Here is a 21,228-nt window from a genome sequence, read left to right on the forward strand (position 1 = left end):
TGTTATGTTTCTATATAGAGTTCACTTATTTCAGTTTTAGTAATTAGAATTTAGTTATTATATTTAGTAATGAATTTGGTCATTTATAATTTAGTTAGAAACTAAATTATAAATTTAGTTTTTCCTTCTAATATTTATTTATTATTTGAAATTTTATTTAAGCTATGTTTTATATACCAAAAAAAAAAAACGTTTTTAGCAGTTTTTTAGTTAACAGTAACAACACTGGTTCTAAGCTACCAGATGTTAAAAAATTGCCTAGTGGACAATTAAATGGATAAGAAAATATAGACTTATGATATCTAGTGACCAGAATATCATAGAGACTTGTGGGTGGGGTCTAGCAACCACTTAGCATACCTTAGCAACCACATCGCACCCTGATGGCGAGTTTTGCACAGTCAAGCACCCAAAATATAGCTGTGACGTTTGAACATTGTCGAAGCTACTACTGTATCTGAATGCATCATAGTGAAGGTTTTGTTATTGTTTGGGTCTCAGTATATCGAGTGATTGAGGACCGTCTGTGCCCATAAACTTTCATCACTTTCATGAAAGACACTGTGCTGGTACGCCAACGTAGGATGACATCATCTCACCATGTGGAGATTGAACGCTGATGGATTTAGAGGGGGAGACAAAGAGAAATGGATGGAAAGAGAGAGAGAGAGAGAGTGGGAGGAAGAGAGTGAGGAAAGAAGAGCTTGAACGTTGTGTCTTTAGTCACCCTTCTCCACGCCCACCGCCGGTACTGTGATGAAGCAGGAGGATTGGGGGCGGTGTCATGGCAACCGTGTGGGAAGCTGTCCGTCACACAAGCTTTCAACTGAGTGGTCTTGCTCTCTCTGAGCATCAGAAGCCCAGCAGCAGGCGCACGCTGCAGGGGGATTGACGGGGCTCAACCCCTCCTCCCTCGAGTATGGAGCAGGGTGCCGTGCCCCAGGTCGGGCTCGGGAACACGTGGGACACCATGGGGCACTGCTGTGATGTGCGTGGCGTGGGTGAGAGTGATGCGTTTGCGACCGCTTCGCAAACATTCCCGCTTATTCCATCCGTCTATTAATTTCATGCTGCATGTCCAGGTTTATTATTGGATTCGAGTGAATTCACTAGAAGTGTTTTCTATTTGGCTGGTGACCAACTTTTCTCCGTATTACTTGTCTGAAATTTTTATTTGTACCGTCTATGGCACTTTGGCATTGTCAAAGTTTTCATGTTTCTCGCTGACGTGATTCTCTCTGTGTCTTGTTGTCATCTTTTCTCCAGGAAGAAGTGTCTGTTAAAGAGATCAGCATCACACATCTTGTCAAAGAGGGCTCGGAGAAGGCCGACCCACAGCAGTTTGAGCTCCGTAAGGTGCTTGGACAGGGCTCTTTTGGAAAGGTACGTCATGTCAAATTGCATTATTGCAAATTTACATTATATAGGTTGGTATAAATATATAAACAGGTGGAGCTTCTGTTATACCAAGGGTCTTCAAACTTTTTTTTTGTTAACTAAAATTATTATAAATCATCTTCGTTAAATGAAATAAAGCTGACATAAAATAAAATATAAATGTAAACTTGTTTCAGTTAGTTGCCAAGGCAACATTTCTAATTTCCATTTAAGTAAAATGACTAAAATGTAAATAAAAATATATAAAAATGTAAAAAGTACATAACAAAAAGTTAGCTTAAAAAATAAGAAAACTAAGAATATAAAATAAAAGCTAATTCAGAATATTAATACATTCAGTATTGTATGTAAATAATATTTTATTGAGTGTTATATTTTAAGCATTGTCTAAATGAATACAGGTAGTAATTATTTTTTGTTTAACCCATACTTTAAAAATTAAACTGAATTCATTTGAAATTTTTTTTTGCTATTTTTTGGAACGCGATGGATGCAAAAGTACTATATAAAATTTTAAGTAAATAAGTTATTAGATTAAGTAATAAATAAAACATTTTAGGAAAGTGACTATTTTGTGTACATATTGTTTATGTGATTTAAAATTACTCATACAGTGATACAAGATTTTGGTCATACCGCCCACCTATACAAGTATATTTTTAGTTGTGTGTGTGTGTATTGAGAAATAATCAGCACAGATAAAAGCCTAGTGGAAAAGTGGAACTAGTCATGGTCATCACAGTTGCAGTGTCACTGTACAGCACAGAACTAATTGTGTTTTCAAAAAAGTTCTGATGAGTAAAATAAATCCTGTTTTAAAGGGTTTTTACTGTTGTTTTAATGAAGACTTGATTTTGGTTGTGTGTTGCAGGTGTTTTTGGTGAAGAAGACAACAGGCCCAGATGCAGGACAGCTATACGCAATGAAAGTGCTGAAAAAAGCCACACTAAAAGGTATTAAGTCGATCAATGTGGTTTTTCAGTGGCCAATGCTGACGTAATGTTGCTATCTCGCTGACATGCCTGATGATTTTGGAGTTAATTTTGTAAAATGCAATTTATCATCGTGCAAAAAAGCACAAGGTTATGTTGTAATGCTAAATATTACGGTAGAATGTGCGATCGTCGGGACCCGATGTGAGATCCAACAATCAGAGAGGTTCCCGATTCTCATTAGTTTTTTATTATTATTGGATAAAATGAATTGGAGAATCTCGCGTTTTTTCGTAGGTGCTCGGCCATTTCCTTCGGGACCTATGCTGTAGTGGCCAAAAGTGATGTGTGGCCTAGGAAAATTCACTCCTTTTTTACTCCTTTTATGCATATTGCATTGTTGTGCTTGGAGTCGATTGATTTATTTGCAGTAACACAATGAAACGCAAAAACGAGAGAACCAATGAAATATTAATAACTGATTGTGTTGAAGTCAGTGTATGCTTTTTCTGCAATTTTTTTGCATAGTAAAATGTCAATTTTTAGGGTCTCCAGACATCTATGTATCATCCATTAACATTGGTACATTTTGATATTGACACAAAGGGCAAATTCTGTTACACTTCAACATCTCGAAGTTCTATTATTGAACACATCCAATGCTCTCTGAAAAGTCACATATAAACATGGATCATATATCATCTATGAATAGTATGAAGTATTTGCTGGCAAATTTCACTCTTTGAAACAAAGGCAAAAAAAAAAAGAAGGAAGGCTTTTAGTTCCAATTGGCTATAATCCTGTTCCGTAAGTACGAATTAATTGTTTTTGCCCTCGACAGGAAGTCTTGCAGGTGTGAAAGCCAAGATATTAAAGGCAGTTCAAAAATCTCATTAACTTCCTAAACCTAAGTATCTAACAAAACTTCCCAAGTATTTACTCTTTTCACAATAACCTGTTGAAGTTCTGTTTATTCCAGTGGGTTGGTTGGTTAATTCCCAGTTTAGCTGTTTAAGAATGTAAATCGGTGTTCGTACAAAGGTTCAACTACAAAAAACAGCCACTCCAGATGATAAACGCATCTACATCCACATGAGTAAAATGCTCTCCTCCCCTTACAGCTCTCAGCTTCGCTTGTCTCTCTTGCGCTGCATTTTTCTCCCTCCTTTATTTAATTAGTCATCCGGTGCCATCTGCGTAATTCTGCTGTGCCAGATTTCTGGGTGGGGGGGGGGGGACATTGTTAGAGAGGAGAGAAAATGTAGTTAGTGAACTCAATAGAAGTAAACAAAAGTGTTATTTATGCGTGTTTTCAGTACGAGATCGCGTCAGGACTAAGATGGAGCGGGACATCCTGGTGGAGGTTAATCATCCCTTTATTGTTAAGCTACACTATGGTAAGTGCAGGTCATCAGCCAATCAATGGTAACCATGAACCCATTCCCTCTTTCTCACACTCTTCTTGTGTTCTTCCTGCAGCATTCCAGACCGAAGGAAAGCTCTATCTGATTCTGGACTTTTTAAGAGGAGGCGATCTCTTTACTCGACTGTCAAAAGAGGTAAACAGTGAATGGTTACCCCAAGCACAGTCTCACATAGCCAAGACAATTTTCGCCACGACTGCACACTTAGATGGGAAGAGAATGTCTGATTGACATTTTAAAGCATCTGTTCTCTTTTTCTCAGGTGATGTTCACAGAGGAGGATGTGAAGTTTTATCTGGCTGAACTGGCTTTGGCTCTGGATCATCTGCATGGTCTAGGCATAATCTACAGAGATCTGAAACCAGAGAAGTACTGAATATTCTCAAATAAACAGAATAATTCACCCAAATGGATAAAAAAAAATGCATTATTTATTATTTAATTCTAAAGTTTTTAAAACACAGAAACCAGACTTCTTAAAAGTGCAAAAAATATGGAAATTAATGGAAAATTAAGTAATACTTTAATCATTGATTAGACTTGTATTGTGTTTGTATAGTTATTTTTGTCTGAGGGAAGTATGTAAAGAACATTTTTGTAGGATTTTTTTTATTTTATTTTACTTATTCATCAAGGATTCTGATCCAATGTGACAGTAAAGACATTAAAAATGTTACAAAAGATTCCTATTTCAAATAAATGCTGTTCTTTTGAAATTTCTATTCATCGAAGAATCCTGGAAAAAAATGTATCCCAACATATTAAGCAGCACAACTGTTTGCAAGAGAGTAATGAGAAATGTTTTTTGAGCAAATCAAATCAAGAATGATTTCTAAAGGATCATGTGACACTGAATACAGGAGTACGGGCTGTTAAAATTTCAGGTTTACATTTTGAAATATATTAAAATAGAAAACAGTTATTTATAATTGTAATAATATTTCACAATATTACTATTCTTACAGAATTTTTTTCCAATAAATGCAGCCTTGGTGAGCTCAAGAGACTTTTTTTTGTGGGGGACATTTGAACAGTAGTGTATATTTTTTCTTTACATACTGTCCTTTTATTTTTCAGAATTTGTCAATCAAAACACCTTCACTTGTTCTCCTTTTTTTAATCCCACCTTATTGCTGTCTTTGAGGTCGTCCTTAAATCACTTATGTCTGGAGAGAATAAGGCTATAAAAATAATGGTTGTAGTCTTGTAGCCGTGACACATAGAGATATGTCCTTATGCCGCAGAGTGGGAATGGCGATAGAAAGTAAGGGGACCCTTTGTGCGAGTGTGTTCATGCTCTGTTAAATGGCTTTTTAACACTGTGATTCTGTGTAATTTCAGCATTCTCTTGGATGAGGAAGGCCACATAAAGCTGACAGGTAGGTAATTTCAGATTGCTGGAATAGCTGCATCAGCATGGTGCCACCTTGAGCATTTAGGGCTTTGTGTTGATACCGTTAAACTGCAGCCTCATGGGAGGACAGACAAACGCATTAACCTTCACTCTGTAGAGGTTTATGACCATCTAAAGCACACTATATGAGAAGGTGAACTGCACAGAACTAATATGGGGAAAATTCGATTTTGTGGAATGATTGTTGGAAACTGAGATTGGGCCCGGTGCTATTTTAGTGTGATTTATATACTAAAACAGCATTTAGAAATATTTATAATTAGCAGTTTTTAATATATTTTCAGTTAGTTTATGCTTTATTCATTTTGTTGTGCTTTTTTAAAATATATATATATATATTTCAATTTAGATTTAATTTAGTTTTAGTCATTTCAATACTCCATCAAGTAGTTGTTAAAGAAACATTTCTATTTTTTGTTTATTTAAAAAAAAAATGGCTTACATTTTTCATATAATATTTATATTTTATTTTATTTGAGCTTTATTACGAAAGTTTTAGTTAACAATACCAACACTGATGTTCCCGTACTAAAAGTGTGTTTGTGTGTGTCTTCAGATTTTGGACTCAGTAAGGAGTCGATCGATCATGAAAATAAAGCATATTCTTTCTGCGGGACGGTAGAGTACATGGCTCCCGAGGTGGTGAACCGAAGAGGACACACTTATAGTGCTGACTGGTGGTCTTACGGTGTACTCATGGTGAGGAATCGCCACTTCCTGTTTTTATTATTGTCTATTGAGCATTTTATATACTGTACATTCCCAATAAACCTGATCTCAGTCATTTGTTTCCTCAATAAAAGATTTCAAAATATAATTATTAAATTACAATATTGATCAATCTGGAATAGTGTTCCAGCACCTTCAAGCATCAGTAACTTGTTTTGCTCTCCATCCTCAGTTTGAAATGCTGACTGGAACGCTGCCTTTCCAAGGCAAGGACCGCAAGGAAACCATGACTATGATTCTAAAGTGAGTGTGACGGCCTCATCCTTCCTCCTTCTCGTGGAACACTATAATCTAAACAAAGTCATCCAGTCTGAGTGGGAAAAGCCAGCGGAATTGGTCTGAATAACATCTGGATGCTAAGTGCTGAAGCGATGAGGATAAGCCCTGGGTTTAGCTGATAGTGCCGTTTAGCCTGAAGACTAACCACTTAACCATCAGTAAACATGGAACCGCACATAACACACGTCACGTGATAAAGCAGCCTGCTGAGGGGTGAATAACGCTCAGGCGCGCCACATTAGCACTGCTGTGCTGGATGATTGTAATCAATGGTCTTGCGTACAGTTTGATGGCTTTGATAAACTAGTAATGTGGTTTTAGTGGAATGACTGCAGACCTTCAGTGTGAAGGCGAGATGAGGGTTTGTCAATTACAGTGTTCATTTGAGGCTTCTGCTGAGGACTGATAAGAACAGACAATTGCCACTGATATGAATACACTAAGTGTTAGGTGTGGAAGTGACATCAGTGCATACGACAGTGTCTGACTTTGTCTTTGTCCTCCTTTGTGTAAGTTGTCCTCTAGGCTTGTGTGGACAGATATTTTACCATAATTTGACATTATCACCACAAGGTCTAATACACATTGCAGCACATTCTGGTCAACAAAATTGCTCACTTAGAACTGGCCAACGTGTAAATTAAATTAACTGCCAATTTGCCTACCCTTGCATGACTAGTAAAATGCAAAGTAAAAACTATGTAGAAAAACACTTTAGTTTTTTTGACAGAACATTACATTGAGAGTATGTCAATCTGATTGGTCGACGACCAGCACTTACCATAAAGGGATGATCAACGTCCATCAGGATGACCTTTCTTTATGCATCAAATTGTTTGTGAACTTTCCATGCATGTGGTGAACCTCTGACCTCTCTTGACTTTTGACCTCTGTTTTTGTAGGGCGAAGCTGGGAATGCCTCAGTTTCTGAGCTCAGAAGCTCAGAGTCTCCTCAGGAGTCTTTTTAAACGAAACCCTTCCAATAGATTAGGTAAGCCCACTTGTTTACCTACGGTGCAAAAGTTTGGGGTCAGTGAATTATAATTTTTTTCTTTTTGAAGAAATTAGTACTATTGTTCAGCAATAATGCATTAACTTGATCAAATGTGAGAGTACAATTTCTATTTCAAATAAGTGCTGTTCTTTTGGACTTTCTATTCATCAAAGAATCCTGAAAAATGGTATCATGGTTCCCACAAAAATGTTAAGCAGCACAATTGATTTCAACATTGATAATAATAATAAATGTTTCTTGAGCGGCAAATCAGCATATTTCAGTAGAATGATTTTCTTTAAATTATAATAATATTTCACAATATTACTGTTTTTACTGTATTTTTGATCAAATAAATGCAGACTTAGTTGCCTTTCAAAAACATAAAAAAATCTCACCAACCCCAAACTATGAACAGTAGTGTATTAGACTGACTAGATGTTCATTTCTGTATATTGAGTTCTGCATATTTGATTTGAACTTGACTATGCTTGTCTGCAGGTGCTGGTGCAGATGGAGTTGAAGAGATAAAGAGACACCCGTTTTATTCTACAATTGACTGGAATGTAAGTATTTACAGGAACATGCATTTACAATGAAGAAGTGACACTCTATCAATGCGTGGTGGTTTTAAATGTTTTTTCATGCCCTGTTTGTCTAAGAAATTATTTAGAAGAGAGCTTCACCCGCCCTTCAAACCAGCCTCTGGGAGACCAGACGACACATTCTACTTTGACCCAGAATTTACAGCAAAAACTCCCAAAGGTACATCAGCTTATAACCCAGTGTGTCTGACCCTAGATCAGGTACACTGTGTTTGCCGTCCGTCTTTAATCCCCTTTCAGACAAATACATAAAAACCTATTTAATTAAATGCTTCTAGGCCTTTTGAAATCTGTCGGTTTATTTGATGGTGTATTTAATGAGTAGATCTAAACCGCTGTGTGTTTTTGTTCAGACTCACCAGGTGTACCCCCTAGTGCCAATGCCAATCAACTCTTCAGAGGTTTTAGTTTTGTGGCCATCAGCTCAGAAGAAGAGTCTCAACCCCTGCAGAACAGTATGAGCTCTATAGTTCAGGTATACACACATTTGACTCCAAATTATGCCTCTATCCTCAAAGTATATGCTGTAATGACTGTTTAAGGTCTGGTTATGAGTCATATTTTATGTCAGCATTACATCTGGTTGTTTTCTCTCTGTAGCAGCTTCACAGAAACGTGTCACAGTTTAATGACGCATATGAGGTGAAGGAGGATATCGGAGTTGGCTCGTATTCTATCTGCAGACGCTGCATACAGAAAAGCACAGGCATGGAGTATGCCGTGAAGGTGAGGAGAGAGCCATATTAAACCAACACACTTTCATTAAGGCAGTAAATCTCAAATACACCGCCCAGAACACCTTGGCAAATTGATAGCAACATAAACTGGTACTGGTCAATATTGGGTGTTTAATTGTGCATGTTGATTTCCCATATGCTCACATTTAGATTAAAAATTAAATACTAAAAAACTATAACCAGTATAAATGTGAAGAGTGAAAAAGGGATATTTCATATTTGTTTTTGAGTTTTGCTAAATATGACAATTTAACAGTGTTGTTAAATTAGTAACTTAATATTTTTTACAATTATACTTTAAGCATTTAAGAAGTTATTTTTAATATTTAAAAACTACTTATTTAATAACACTGTTTTGATTTGTAATATTCATCAAAACTCAAAATGAATATCCATTTGTCATTTTGTTCATTATAATGCCAGAATTAACTTTTTGCAATTAAAGCAATTAGTTTTAGGTTTAATTGTTTTACTTTTTCTTTTCTTTTTTGACATTAATAAGACATTTAAACATTATTTTTAATTATTTAGTCTAGAATTTCTATGTTAATTAATTCATAATAAATTAAATAATTATGAGCTTATTGGACAGAATTTTAATTTCAGCCCATCCCTACTAAAACTGTTCTTTAAAAGCATTTCTGGCCTTTTCCAAGACAATTTTATACTGCCTTGCCCTTTTTATACTGTGTTTCTTGGACATTGTGATAAATGTCTCTATATATTTTATGTTTAGATAATCAATAAAGCTAAACGGGATCCAACGGATGAGGTGGAAATTCTGTTACGCTATGGACAACATCCAAATATAATCACCTTGAAAGACGTGAGTGCTTAAAAACAAGGATGCAATCTTTTTCTTTTCATCTATCAGGATGGAAAACAATAGTCTGCGGGGGCAGACTCGGAGCTTTGTCTTATTGGCCGAATGCAATTATATTAAGATAATGTCTTGATCTTTTCAAAGAGCATTGATGTGTTTACCTGAAACCGATTCTGCTCTGACATTTCCGGAATGAGGGAATAGTGTAATGAGTTCCTGCTCTTACCGTCTCTCTTGCAAATTACTCTGGGCAGGTTATCCATTATCGTTTCCAGTATGTTTCCATACATTAGAAATGCATCTGATTCAAGTGTTTGAACCTTGATTGGTTTCAAACACAAAATTCATTCTGTCGCAAATATAAACATCCTTAATCATATTATGTATTGCAGAACAAATTGCAATAGCATTTAATGAAAAGTGAAGGTAGTAATAAAATAGAAGAGATTATCCATGATAAACTAATATAACTATGTCGCTGTTTGCAGGTGTACGATGATGGCCGCTCAGTGTATCTGGTGACAGAACTGCTAAAGGGAGGGGAATTGCTGGATAAGATCCTCAGGCAGAAGTTCTTCTCAGAACGGGAGGCCAGCGCTGTGTTGTACACCATCACAAAGACTGTGGAGTACCTGCACACTCAAGGGGTATGAAACCACTCAAACTATAGGAAAGAGCAAACTGTAAAGTGTGTGCCGCAATTCAATATGTTGAAACTTAAAGCCCAGCTCAAGTACGGTAAGATTGTGATCTTCGGAAACAAATGAAGCTTTGTGAGACCGTGCCTCTGGTGTCTTACCACATACTGGTTTCTAATGGCTCTAATGCAGAGATACTCATGAGGGGCACATTCAGACCGCAAAAGATGCAAAAGCCTGTAATATGCACTACTGTTAGAAAGTTTGGGGTCTGTACGATTTTTCAAAAATTTTGAAAGATATCTCGAATGCTTACCAATACTACATTTATTTGATCAAAAATACAGTAAAAACAGTAATATTCTGAATTATTATTACAATTTAATGTAATTGCTTTCTATTATAGTATTTTTAAATGTATATAATTTATTCCTGTATGCATTTTCAGCATCATTACTCCAGTCTTCAGTGTCACATGATCCTTCAGAAATCATTCTAATATGCTGATTGGCTGCTCAAAAACATTTCTTATTATTATCAATGTTGAAAACACTTGTGCTGCTTAATAATTGGATGGAAACCAGGATACATACTATTGTACTGTAAAATAAAATTAAAATGTAGTATGTATTGATGCAATAGTACGATATTTAATTGAATAAAATACATTCTTTTTTTGTATTTAGCTGGTCACATGCCTGTTAATTATAAATAAAAAAATGAATGTGCCTAAATCATATGCATATTTTGAGCTCCTTGGTACTAATTTAAGCTTCTTATTTAGGTGGTTCACAGGGATCTAAAGCCCAGTAACATCCTTTATGTTGATGAATCTGGGAATCCCGAGTCCATCAGGATCTGCGACTTCGGCTTTGCCAAGCAGCTGAGAGCGGAAAACGGACTGCTGATGACGCCATGTTATACTGCCAACTTTGTGGCCCCAGAAGTAAGTTTTTTAAGTTAGCACAATATTTTATCAAATAAATGTGAGTTTCTTGATCGGAGAACATCACTTTGGTCCCCAGGTGTTGAAGAAACAGGGTTATGACGCTGCCTGTGATATCTGGAGTTTAGGTGTCCTTCTGTACACAATGTTAACTGGGTAAGTATTTAAACTTAGCACTATAGTGTTCAAAATGTGTTTCTACTCAATTGACACCAAGCTTTTTCTCAGATTTACGCCATTTGCTAATGGCCCCGAGGACACGCCGGAGGAGATTCTGGCTCGAATCGGCAGTGGGAAGTTTTCTCTCACTGGCGGATACTGGAACTCTGTTTCACTCGAGGCAAAGGTGCCCATCTGAGAAGAGCATCTGAATGTACACTTCAAAACAGGACCACCAGACAAAAATAATCATTCATTGTTGTTCTCTACAGGACTTGGTGTCTAAGATGTTGCATGTAGACCCTCATCAGAGACTAACAGCTGCACAGGTGTTGAGACATCCCTGGATCATTCACAGAGACCAGCTCCCCAAATACCAGCTGAACAGACACGACGCCCCCCATCTGGTTAAGGTTTGCACACTGTGCTCTAGACCTAAATATCAAAGTGTTCACATAAATATTTTACTCTGCCCCTGAAATGCTTCACAAGATTTTTAATAATATAAAAAATAGATTTTTTTGCTCAGCTGTTGAATCAGCTAGAAATTCTGTTTATAAAATATACACTACCAGTCAAAGGTTTGAAAACATTACTATTTTTTATGTTTTTGAAAGAAGTCTTTTATGCTCATCAAGCCTCCGTCAAAAATACAGAAAAAAACTAATATTGTGAAATATTATCACAATTTAAAATAATGGTTTTCAATTTTAATATGCTTTAAAATAAAAATTATTTCTGTGATGTAAAGCTGAATTTTCATTCGCCATTACTTTTAGTTTAGACATTAGTTTTCAGTGTCACACGATCCTTCAGAAATCATTCTAATATGCTGATTTATTATCAATGTTGGAATCAGTTGTGCTGCCTAATATTTTTTATGACGTGTGATACTTTTTTCAGGATTCTTTTATGAATAAAAAGTTGTTGTTTTTTAAAGAACAGTGTTTATTTGAAATTGGAATCTTTTGTAACACTACAGTTCAAAATTTTGGGATCAGTATTTTTTTTTTAAAGAAGAAATTCTGCTTCCAAACGCTCACCGCTGAAGAATTCAGCAAGGATGTGTTAAATTGATTAAAAAAATTATAGTAAGTATTTATATTGTTAGAAAAGATTTCTATTTTAAATAAATGCTGTTCTTTTAACTTAAAAAAGGTATCACAGATTCAAAAAAAATAGTAAGCAGCACAACGATTTTCAACATTGATAATAACATTGATAATCAAATAAGCATATTAGAATGATTTATAATGATGTTGAAAATTCAGCTTTTCATCACAGAAAGAAATTATATCTTAAAGTATTTTAAAATAGAAAACCATTATTTTATATTGTAATAATATTTCACAATATTACAGTTTTTTTTCTGTATTTGATCAAATAAATGCAGGCTTGATGAGCATAATACACTTCAAAAACATATTTTTTTTTATTTTTCCAAACTTTTGACCGGTGTGTTTGTATGTATATATATGTGTGTGTGTGTGTGTATATATATATATATATATATATATAAACCATAAATATTAGTTATGTTCAGAAAATTATGGAAAGAATTTTATTAAGGTGTAGAAAACCTATTTTAAAACTGACACTTTGACCGGACAGTTTAATTAAGCAAGTTTTGTGTGAACTCTTTTCTCCTGTAGGGGGCGATGGCTGCAACATACTCTGCCTTGAATAGGAACGTTCCTCCCGTGCTGGAGCCCGTGGGCTGTTCTATTCTTGCTCAGCGCAGAGGAGTGAAAAAACTGACCTCCACTCCCTTATGAGCTCATACTTCCACCTCCGACCCCCGTGACCTCTAGCTTGGTTTGAGCACAGCCTTGCTTGCTGCCCACCTTGTGTCGAGGCCTTTAGAATCAAGTGTAGATTCTGAGGACCCCTGGTGGACACTCAAAATCTTCCTTCACTGGTTACTTCGAGGGCCAATAAAAACAGTTCGCCCTGTACAATCATGCCTCTGCTTCCAAACGCAAAACCGTGGGAGAATCTGTGGACTATTTCTGAGGAGCTAATTATGTATGAATATAAGCATACTGTAAAAAAAAAAAAAAAGCTACGATGTTAATGTATTCAGGGAGGATGGGGATTTTCAAAGATGACAACAAATTATTGCGCGAAAAGCTCCAGTTGTATGGGGATGTCATATATGGGAAATGTTCCTGTCAGTTTGACACTGATTATTAAAATTGTATCCTGTTCTGCTCTACTATTTTACATCAGGAACACCATATAGCATATTTAAACCCCACCAAACCATAACTGCTCTGGTGTATCCCAGCAAACCTTGTACTCCTGTCATCTTTTAACAACAAACTAGGACAAACCCCTCTCAGCAGACCCATACAAGACTGTAAGTCGAGTCTGAATGTTAGTATGGCGGCTGCTGGCGTTAATGTGAACGAGGTCCAAAGCACAAAAATGCGGTGGAGGCCTACATGTAAACGGCACAGAATGTCAAATCGAGAACTCAGGTGAAACGCAATACATTATAAAAAAATACATAAGCTGAGACGGAAATGTATACGGCTGTATCGCCTCACCTAAAACCTGCTGACCTGTGTATTGGTTTGTATGTAGGGATGTACAGAAATGCTCAGAGATATATGTAGTGACTTTAAGTGACTACTTACAGCCTTGACATATTTTTATAAATGTGCATGGGCAAGATGCTATATTAGCTAGTAGCTCTGTGGAAGTGGTCATGTTTATGAGCATGACTGATTGTTTTTTTTCCCCTTCATATTTTTTTTTTAAAATAATTCCTAATTCCTTGCAGGGTTTTTTTTTTTTTTTGAGCAATTTTAAATATGTTGTACATTTTCTTTTCATCTCAGTTGTATTTTTCCTGTCTTGGAAGAGAGCTAGAAATGTTGCTGTCCATATAAGCTGCTATCCTGTTCTTTCTTTTGTACATGTAGAAAATAAATTTTGCCATTTTTTAATATGACTGTGAATGTTTTTTGCACTGTTTTAGATTTTTGTTAGAAACCACATAAAAGGGTTCGTCACACAATACTTGCGAACGTGGGTGAGCCAAAGTGCAAGCAAAGAAAACGATTTTTGTCTTGTGCTGCATTCTAAAATATTCAGATTTGGTGAACTCTGACCTCTAATTTTGCATAGCACATTTGAGGATCTGAGTCACATATTGACCTTATGCAAAGAATACAAACTTCAAAGTTACATGGCTGGCAGTGTTGCTGGAAACAGTATTTTTTTTTTAACACTATTTCTAATTTAGAATGTAGAAAAATTCTAAAATTGATAAATATATATACAATACCATTCAAAATGTTGGAGTCAGTAAGATCTCCAAGAAGTCTTTATTGCTCACCAAGCCAGCATTTATTTAATAAAAAATAATAAAAACATTAGTATTGTAAAATATTAATATTAACTGTTTTGTATTTGAATTTTAAAAATCTAATTAATTATTGCAATGGCAAAGCTCTTTCAGAAATCATTCTAATATGCTGATTTGGTCCTTAATAAACATTTCTTCTTATCAATATTGGAAGTTTTGTAACTTAATATTTTTGTGAAAACCATGATACATTTTTTGATAAATATATAAGAGCAGCATATATTTGAAATATAAATATTTTGTTACATTAGAAATGTCTTTACTGTCACTTGATTCATTTAATACGTCCTTATTGAATAAAAGTATTCATTTCTATAACTACATAACTTAAATTTAGAAAATCTGTCCAATGCATCTCTTCTCTTCATAGCAATTTCTAAACTGAAAGACAAAACAAGTATTTCATAAAAATGAATTTTAATTATGATTTTAAGAAATGCATCTTACAAACTATATGTCTTTGTGAATATTCACATAAAATGTTTTTAGAATGTCTAAACCTTAATAGCAGCAAAACATTATTACTAATTACATTACCACAGAGACATAATACAGAAATCTGCCTACAATATTTAGTTAACAGTGTAACTAATATTTAAACATTTTAATTGGATTAGGCTTAGATTTAATCATAATCCTGACTATTGAAATAAAATAAAAAAGTTTGCCTCGAGTAAACTAAATGGTTTATACTTGATTTAACAAAATGTATTATACAGTGCTAGTTTAAACCGAGATCTCATTGGCTCATTGTGTGCCAGCGCTGTCCTCGCTCTTTTCCTTCTCTTCATGGTTATCTTGAGGAACATCCTTTTCCAGAACCATTCCAGACTCCACATCCTCCACTGTTGACGTATCCAATGAACTCTCAGCAAGAACTTCCATCTCATCTTCACTGAGTGGCTCCATCATGGCCTCTTCCTGCCTCGCGGTCACAGGCTCGATTCCTCCTTCTGAATTGTTCGCATCGATAGCGTTTGTTCGGTTCTCAACAGACTCTTCGGGCTTCTGCTCATGGGTCAGCATGTGTGCCGCGTAGCCTCGCTGTGAGAGATATATTTTGCAGATGTCACAGTAGAACGGGGTCGTCACATTGTGTTTGTCCATGTGTTTGATGTAGCCATTGACTCTTAGAAACCCCTTGTCGCAGGTCTTGCACAAGAGTTTCTCTCCAGCATGAGAGGATTTGAGGTGCTGAATGAGGGAACCTCTGAACTGAAAGGTCTTTTCACAGACGGGGCAGATGCACGTGAGTTTGGATGAGTGATGCTTCATGTGAGCAACGAGAGCAACTTTGTAGCCGAAACGTCTGGGACATAAGTGGCAGGTGAACGGCATGGCGGACTCTGCATCCTCGTGAACTTTCTGGTGAGCTTTCAAAAAAGCCTGATGGGCAAAGCCTTTTCCACACTGTTGACACACAAACTTCCCATCGGGATTCTCACTAGTGTGTACGACTCGATGCCGCAAAAGGAGGCGCATTTCATTAAACTTCTCCCCACAAGTTGAACACATATAAATCCTTTCTTTGACTTCAGGTTTAGGTTTTTTTTCCCCGTGATTAGCACGCCGATGCTTCATTAGGTTGCGTTTACTACGAAACCTCTGGCCACAAGTTAAACAGCTGATATACTTTCTGTTGACATGATCTTCTTTATTCTCAAAGACGACGGTCGAAATACAGTCTTCTGTAACGGCCAGCTCACTCTCCTCGTATTTAACACACTCATCCTGCTCTTGTCCAGATGTCATGTTGGCACTCAGCTCATATTCAAGAGGCTCCTCTTTGACACAAGCAAGTGAAATGGCCTCAGAAATTGTGATTTTGCATGTTTCATCTTCCACACTCACATCTTCTGCTTCCTGTCAGATACAACAGAATCCAGAACATGATTACAAAACAGAATTGTTTATATATACAGTGTGTATGTATGTATGTATATATATATATAGAGAGAGAGAGAGAGAGAGAGAGAGAGAGAGAGAGAGAGAGAGGGGATTTTATATAAAACATGGATGTTGAATCATATGTAATTACATTTAATGTGTATATTACATGCAGACTATAATTGTTTATATACTACAGTATATGTATATATAGAGAATTTTAATATAAAACATGGATGCTGAATTATATGTAATTACATTTAATGTGTATCCTATATTACATCAAACATAAATGTGTGTGTGTGTGTGTGTGTGTGTGTGTATGTATTTACATTTAATACCTATCTTATATCTAAAATGAAATTGTAGCCTACATTAAATATAACGATATATAATTAAAATATATATGTCCTATGAATTTAAAACTTTTTTTTTTTTTTTTGCCATCTTACCCGTGTCTCCTTTTCCGTCTCAGATGATCGACGAACAGTGTATACTGTAGGAACAGCATCCACGCTTAGTATCGTGCATGTGGTGTAACCCAGATCCATTTTGAAGTAGTTCTCCTCGGAGAAATGATCCCCGCACACCCGGCATGTAGGGCTCGCGTTTTCCTCATCAGCTTTACTGTCTTTAATAAACTTCAACCAAAGATTGCGTCTTTTCGGATCCTTGGGTAACATGTAATGAATAATGGTTTCCGATCGGTTCGGACAACCACCTACCACACATTTATGTACCATAATGTTTACGATCTAACTGGATTTGGGCTTTAATGTGGAATTTTTAGACTATGTAAACAATCTGATATTTGCATTCAGGTTGCTTGCTATCTCTTGATCATTAAGAAGTACAGGCAAAAATGTTCAAAACAAACCTCAATGCGGTTTCTTCAGATGTTACTGACGTTATGAATGAAATTTTCGCCCCCTACTGGATAGGAGGACGGAAACTTTTCCCCCAAAAAAACATACAGAAAACATTTAACATCAGACATGAGGGACACATATAACAGATATTTTAGCTTTACACTACAGAATATGCTTATATATATTTTAAAAAAAAAAGTATTTTGAAGAAGACGGGGTCTATCTTTTTCTCTGACCTAATCAAATTGTTTTAATTATTTATCACATATTACAATATCAGATCAGATCAGATCATAATAAATGATATGTAATCCACTGCTATAAAAACAAATGGGCTCCTATTTCCTATCAGTTCTGGTCGGGTTTGCGGTTGTGATGTGAATAAAGTTTTGCGCTGTTGAATCGTGAACGAAGCAAGCAATCTGCGCATGCGTCATTCTCAGCTTTTCTCGCTAGCGGCGCTGAACAGCTCACTATAGCATGTTTGAGAAGTAAAATATTTGACATATGGTTATATTTCCCTGACGTTTCGAAACATTATACGAGAGTCGTCGACGTGATTGAAATAATATGCCGAAAAACAAAGGTAAGGTGGCTTCTTAAGACAATTGTAAGAGATGTAAGCCTTGAATTTAGCAAACAAGGTAACGTGAGCGATTGCGCGAGATATTCAATTCAGCAGCTCATTGTCAATGTTTGATTTTCCATTTTGCCCAAAAATGTTTTTAAATAATTTTTTGGGCCTTTAAACTCTTAAAACGAATTAAAATATGCTGTCAGGTAATGAGAGGGATGCTCTCAGCCGATGTAACTTACATTTCGCAGTTAGATGTAACAGTTAACGTTAACGTTACTGTTATAAAGTACATTGATCTACCTACTTCTAATATTGTTACTTAGAATTATCAAACTAATATTTCTAAAAGGGCTACATGCTTAAGTTGCCCAATAAATAAACACGAAATGAACAATAGATCAAGATCATCAATGCTGGATGTTTGTACTTTGCTCTGTCATTAGGCAACATTTGCAGTGTGGTGTTAATGAGAAGACTTTGTTCCATGTGTATGATCATCATAAGGATGGGATCTGATCTCATTTTATAACGTTATCTCTGTATCCAGGTAAAGGAGGAAAAAATCGGCGGCGTGGTAAGAATGAGAATGAATCTGAGAAAAGGGAGCTGGTGTTTAAAGAGGATGGACAAGGTATGTTGCAATACTTTAGTCTTCCATATAATAAACATTCTGCCTTTCCTTGAAATATGTTTAGTTTTATCATTTGTTGTCTTCTAGAATATGCTCAGGTCATCAAGATGTTGGGAAATGGGAGATTGGAGGCTATGTGTTTTGATGGAGTCAAACGGCTTTGTCACATCCGAGGAAAGCTCCGGAAAAAGGTTCACTTTACTTTTCAGGCTAAATGCAGATTCAGCGTTTTCATCACTTTGTGAATGAGCTTGACTGGACTGATTTTTATTTTATGCTGGAAAACTTAAGCATAGGACAAAATAATGTTCTGAAATGAAAATGTATCGGCTTAAAATGTTTATATTGTTCTTTAACAAGAAATCCAAAGATGCATTTGTCTTGTCATTTATTGTCTTATGCTTTTTGTTTCTTAAATTTAGGTGTGGATTAACACATCAGACATTATACTCATTGGATTAAGAGACTACCAGGTTTGTTAAATATTTCTTAATTTAACAATTATTTATATTATAATAATATAACATAATATAGCTATTTAATACAACAAATATTTTGTCATTTATTATAAATGTATGATATTTAAATAATATATTTATGTTTGCCAGGAAAGATGAATTCCCAATGGCACTTAAAAGCTTTACTCTTGTAATATAAAAAATAAAACTAATTCTGTTTAGAGTTCTTTAATGCAAGGTTTTTTTTATGTATGTGAATATCTGACACTTTAAGTTCTGAAATCTCTCATCAGGATAACAAAGCAGATGTCATTTTGAAGTATAATGCTGATGAAGCTCGGAGTCTGAAAGCCTATGGAGAGCTTCCAGAACACGGTGAGTATATTCGGAGAAACGTAACCTCTACTAGACAGTTCTTGATGAAAAAAAGGTTCCTGGCTTGCAATATGCTGATCTTTTTGCTGCGCTGTATTAAATGTCATGTCATTAAATTCTCACTTTTGGTGCCTTGCAGCCAAAATCAACGAGACTGATACCTTCGGGCCTGGTGATGATGATGAGATTCAGTTTGATGATATTGGTGATGATGATGAGGACATTGATGATGTAAGTACTGACGCAATCTTGTATTCATCAGAAGATTAAGATGAATTAAAAATTGAATGTTTTGAGTGATTCATTCAAATGAAGACATGATGCAAGTAGTCGGTACATCAGTTTTTATCTGTGTTGGTCCTGACAATACTTTATATCCATTCTGCAGATCTAAGAGGAAGAAGCGGGGAAGTGAATGTTTTTCAGCCTGAAGCGACAATATTCTCACACACCCATGAAGTTGCCCCTCCATCATTATGTACGCGGAGGCTCAAGATTTGGGTTTCTCTCACTAAACACATGACTGCATTTACACTTTCAATCCATTTTGTTATCTTTTAATGTATTTATATTGATTTCACATCAAGTGGAATTTAGTTACAAGTACAGAATCTATGGATTCGCAATAAAAAGATAACCAATTTTATGTTTGGTCTTGCAGTCTGTATCCTAATAGACATGTTCACACGTTCTGTAAAGGTGAGTGAAACTCTTATGAGCAAAGCTGATACCTCTAAAATGCCTTTTGCCTTTTTTGAAGTCTCTTAAGATTTACTGGTCACAAAATTGATATGTTGGACAATGCATTTATTTAAAAAAAAGTCTGTCTATGATTAGCATTGTTTCAATCCATCCTAGTTTTCTTTTTTGTGTTTTTGTCTACTTCAACTGATGATAATACTAATTTTACAGGGCTGCTGAATTTATGAAAGTAACTAGTCTTGAAGCTCTATGTATTACTTCAGTTGTTACTTAGTTACGGCTTAATACTAAACTACAGTAAACGTCAGCAACTGAAATATTTGTAAGATGAAAATGGAAACATTTTTTACTTTATAAAATGATAGCTCACAAAGCAAGTAACCAGAATGAGCGAGTATTTTTGTATGCAAATAGGCTAATCATTACAAGAATAATGAAAATTGTGTTCTTGCAGAACTGGCCCTTTTGACTGAGCTTGTTGGTTATAATTTGTTATTTCATGTGTATTGTTTTGATGAGCTAACAATGGTTGCTTTTTGTCCTCTGCTGATTTTGATCAGAAAACCTGTGATTTTGAAATAAAATTAAACAAACATTCAGTATCCTAGAAATGTGTATTTTAAGCCTTCGAAAATATTAACTTTTTACCTCCAGTGTTTACAAAATGTACAAAATGACCATATACGATATTGTCTTTATTGTTGCAGGTATTTTGTGTTTGATGTGGCTATAAAATAGGCAGTATAATTATAGTAAGTGTGTGTCTAGCCACAGGCTTGAGTGATATTAGTCACGGTTTGTTTTTCGCCCCGTCACGTGTGTTGCAGTGTGAGATACAAAAGTAGCCTAATTCATATTCCATATATTCTTTATGTTGTGTTTGGCTTGTGTTTGAAATTGTCCATTGCTAAAATTCTACAAACCAGCCTATTTCCACACACTTAAATTCACACACTTCTGGATATGAAATAGGCTGTTGGTGATCTGATTGTGCACATTTTGGATGCATATACGTAGTCCAGACATAATCTAGGCACGTATTTGCATATTTTGAGCTGTCTTTACAATGTAACTTGTCAATTATAAGACAATGGCCATAATGTTAGTTAGTAAAATGGCATCTTGAATTTGCTTTTGATGTTCTATGAAGTATGCAATAGGTATATATTTCTAGGCAGGTTAAATTAAACATCTCTAGGGGAAATAAATTGGAAATGTCTGCCCTGTGCGCAGCTGCCAAGCTTTCCATATATAGCGCAATGTAAACTATGACGTAAT

At 35.6% G+C, this 21,228-nt stretch overlaps 3 protein-coding genes across 7 annotated transcripts in view; 2 read left to right on the forward strand and 1 right to left on the reverse strand.

Moving 5' to 3' along the window:
- Positions 1–14,033, forward strand: part of rps6ka3b (ribosomal protein S6 kinase, polypeptide 3b) — a 35,345-nt gene extending 21,312 nt beyond the window's left edge. For 3 of the 5 annotated variants that reach the window (XM_079602550.1, XM_079602551.1, XM_079602547.1), the window contains 20 exons: positions 1,267–1,383; positions 2,270–2,351; positions 3,647–3,727; positions 3,810–3,889; positions 4,017–4,123; positions 5,096–5,133; positions 5,725–5,867; positions 6,070–6,140; positions 7,079–7,167; positions 7,672–7,736; positions 7,833–7,935; positions 8,129–8,250; positions 8,376–8,501; positions 9,249–9,338; positions 9,824–9,982; positions 10,758–10,919; positions 10,999–11,075; positions 11,148–11,265; positions 11,351–11,491; positions 12,731–14,033. In XM_079602550.1, the coding sequence (XP_079458676.1) occupies positions 1,267–1,383; positions 2,270–2,351; positions 3,647–3,727; positions 3,810–3,889; positions 4,017–4,123; positions 5,096–5,133; positions 5,725–5,867; positions 6,070–6,140; positions 7,079–7,167; positions 7,672–7,736; positions 7,833–7,935; positions 8,129–8,250; positions 8,376–8,501; positions 9,249–9,338; positions 9,824–9,982; positions 10,758–10,919; positions 10,999–11,075; positions 11,148–11,265; positions 11,351–11,491; positions 12,731–12,853 (2,094 nt within the window). In that variant the 3' untranslated portion in view covers positions 12,854–14,033. The remainder of the gene's footprint in view (positions 1–1,266; positions 1,384–2,269; positions 2,352–3,646; positions 3,728–3,809; positions 3,890–4,016; positions 4,124–5,095; positions 5,134–5,724; positions 5,868–6,069; positions 6,141–7,078; positions 7,168–7,671; positions 7,737–7,832; positions 7,936–8,128; positions 8,251–8,375; positions 8,502–9,248; positions 9,339–9,823; positions 9,983–10,757; positions 10,920–10,998; positions 11,076–11,147; positions 11,266–11,350; positions 11,492–12,730) is intronic. The other 2 variants (XM_079602549.1, XM_079602548.1) reach the window with 1 other exon arrangement.
- Positions 14,034–14,786: 753 nt separating this feature from the next.
- LOC306993072 (uncharacterized protein) lies at positions 14,787–17,242 on the reverse strand. Its single transcript, XM_079602552.1, has 2 exons — positions 16,791–17,242; positions 14,787–16,314 (listed from the first exon to the last, which is right to left on the reverse strand). Exons 1-2 carry the CDS (start codon positions 17,079–17,081, stop codon positions 15,199–15,201), a joined length of 1,407 nt encoding a protein of 468 aa, XP_079458678.1. The 5' UTR covers positions 17,082–17,242; the 3' UTR covers positions 14,787–15,198.
- A 315-nt stretch (positions 17,243–17,557) lies between these two features.
- Positions 17,558–21,201, forward strand: eif1axb (eukaryotic translation initiation factor 1A X-linked b). Its single transcript, XM_079601182.1, has 7 exons — positions 17,558–17,793; positions 18,332–18,415; positions 18,503–18,606; positions 18,838–18,888; positions 19,167–19,248; positions 19,388–19,479; positions 19,637–21,201. Exons 1-7 carry the CDS (start codon positions 17,778–17,780, stop codon positions 19,640–19,642), a joined length of 435 nt encoding a protein of 144 aa, XP_079457308.1. The 5' UTR covers positions 17,558–17,777; the 3' UTR covers positions 19,643–21,201.
- The last annotated feature ends 27 nt before the right edge of the window (positions 21,202–21,228 follow it).

The sequence above is a fragment of the Phoxinus phoxinus genome (genome assembly GCF_949152265.1).
Source record: "Phoxinus phoxinus genome assembly, chromosome: 24".
Taxonomy (NCBI): domain Eukaryota; kingdom Metazoa; phylum Chordata; class Actinopteri; order Cypriniformes; family Leuciscidae; genus Phoxinus; species Phoxinus phoxinus.

Excerpts from the sequence above, each read along its gene's own strand:
- eif1axb (XM_079601182.1), top strand. Across the intron at positions 18,889-19,166 it reads TTGGATTAAGAGACTACCAG|GATAACAAAGCAGATGTCAT; the intron begins GTTTGTTAAATA and ends ATCTCTCATCAG. Across the intron at positions 19,249-19,387 it reads TGGAGAGCTTCCAGAACACG|CCAAAATCAACGAGACTGAT; the intron begins GTGAGTATATTC and ends GGTGCCTTGCAG.
- LOC306993072 (XM_079602552.1), bottom strand. The coding sequence starts at position 17,081 with ATGGTACATAAATGTGTGGTAGGTGGTTGTCCGAACCGATCGGAAACC. Across the intron at positions 16,315-16,790 it reads AGACGGAAAAGGAGACACGG|GAAGCAGAAGATGTGAGTGT; the intron begins GTAAGATGGCAA and ends TGTATCTGACAG.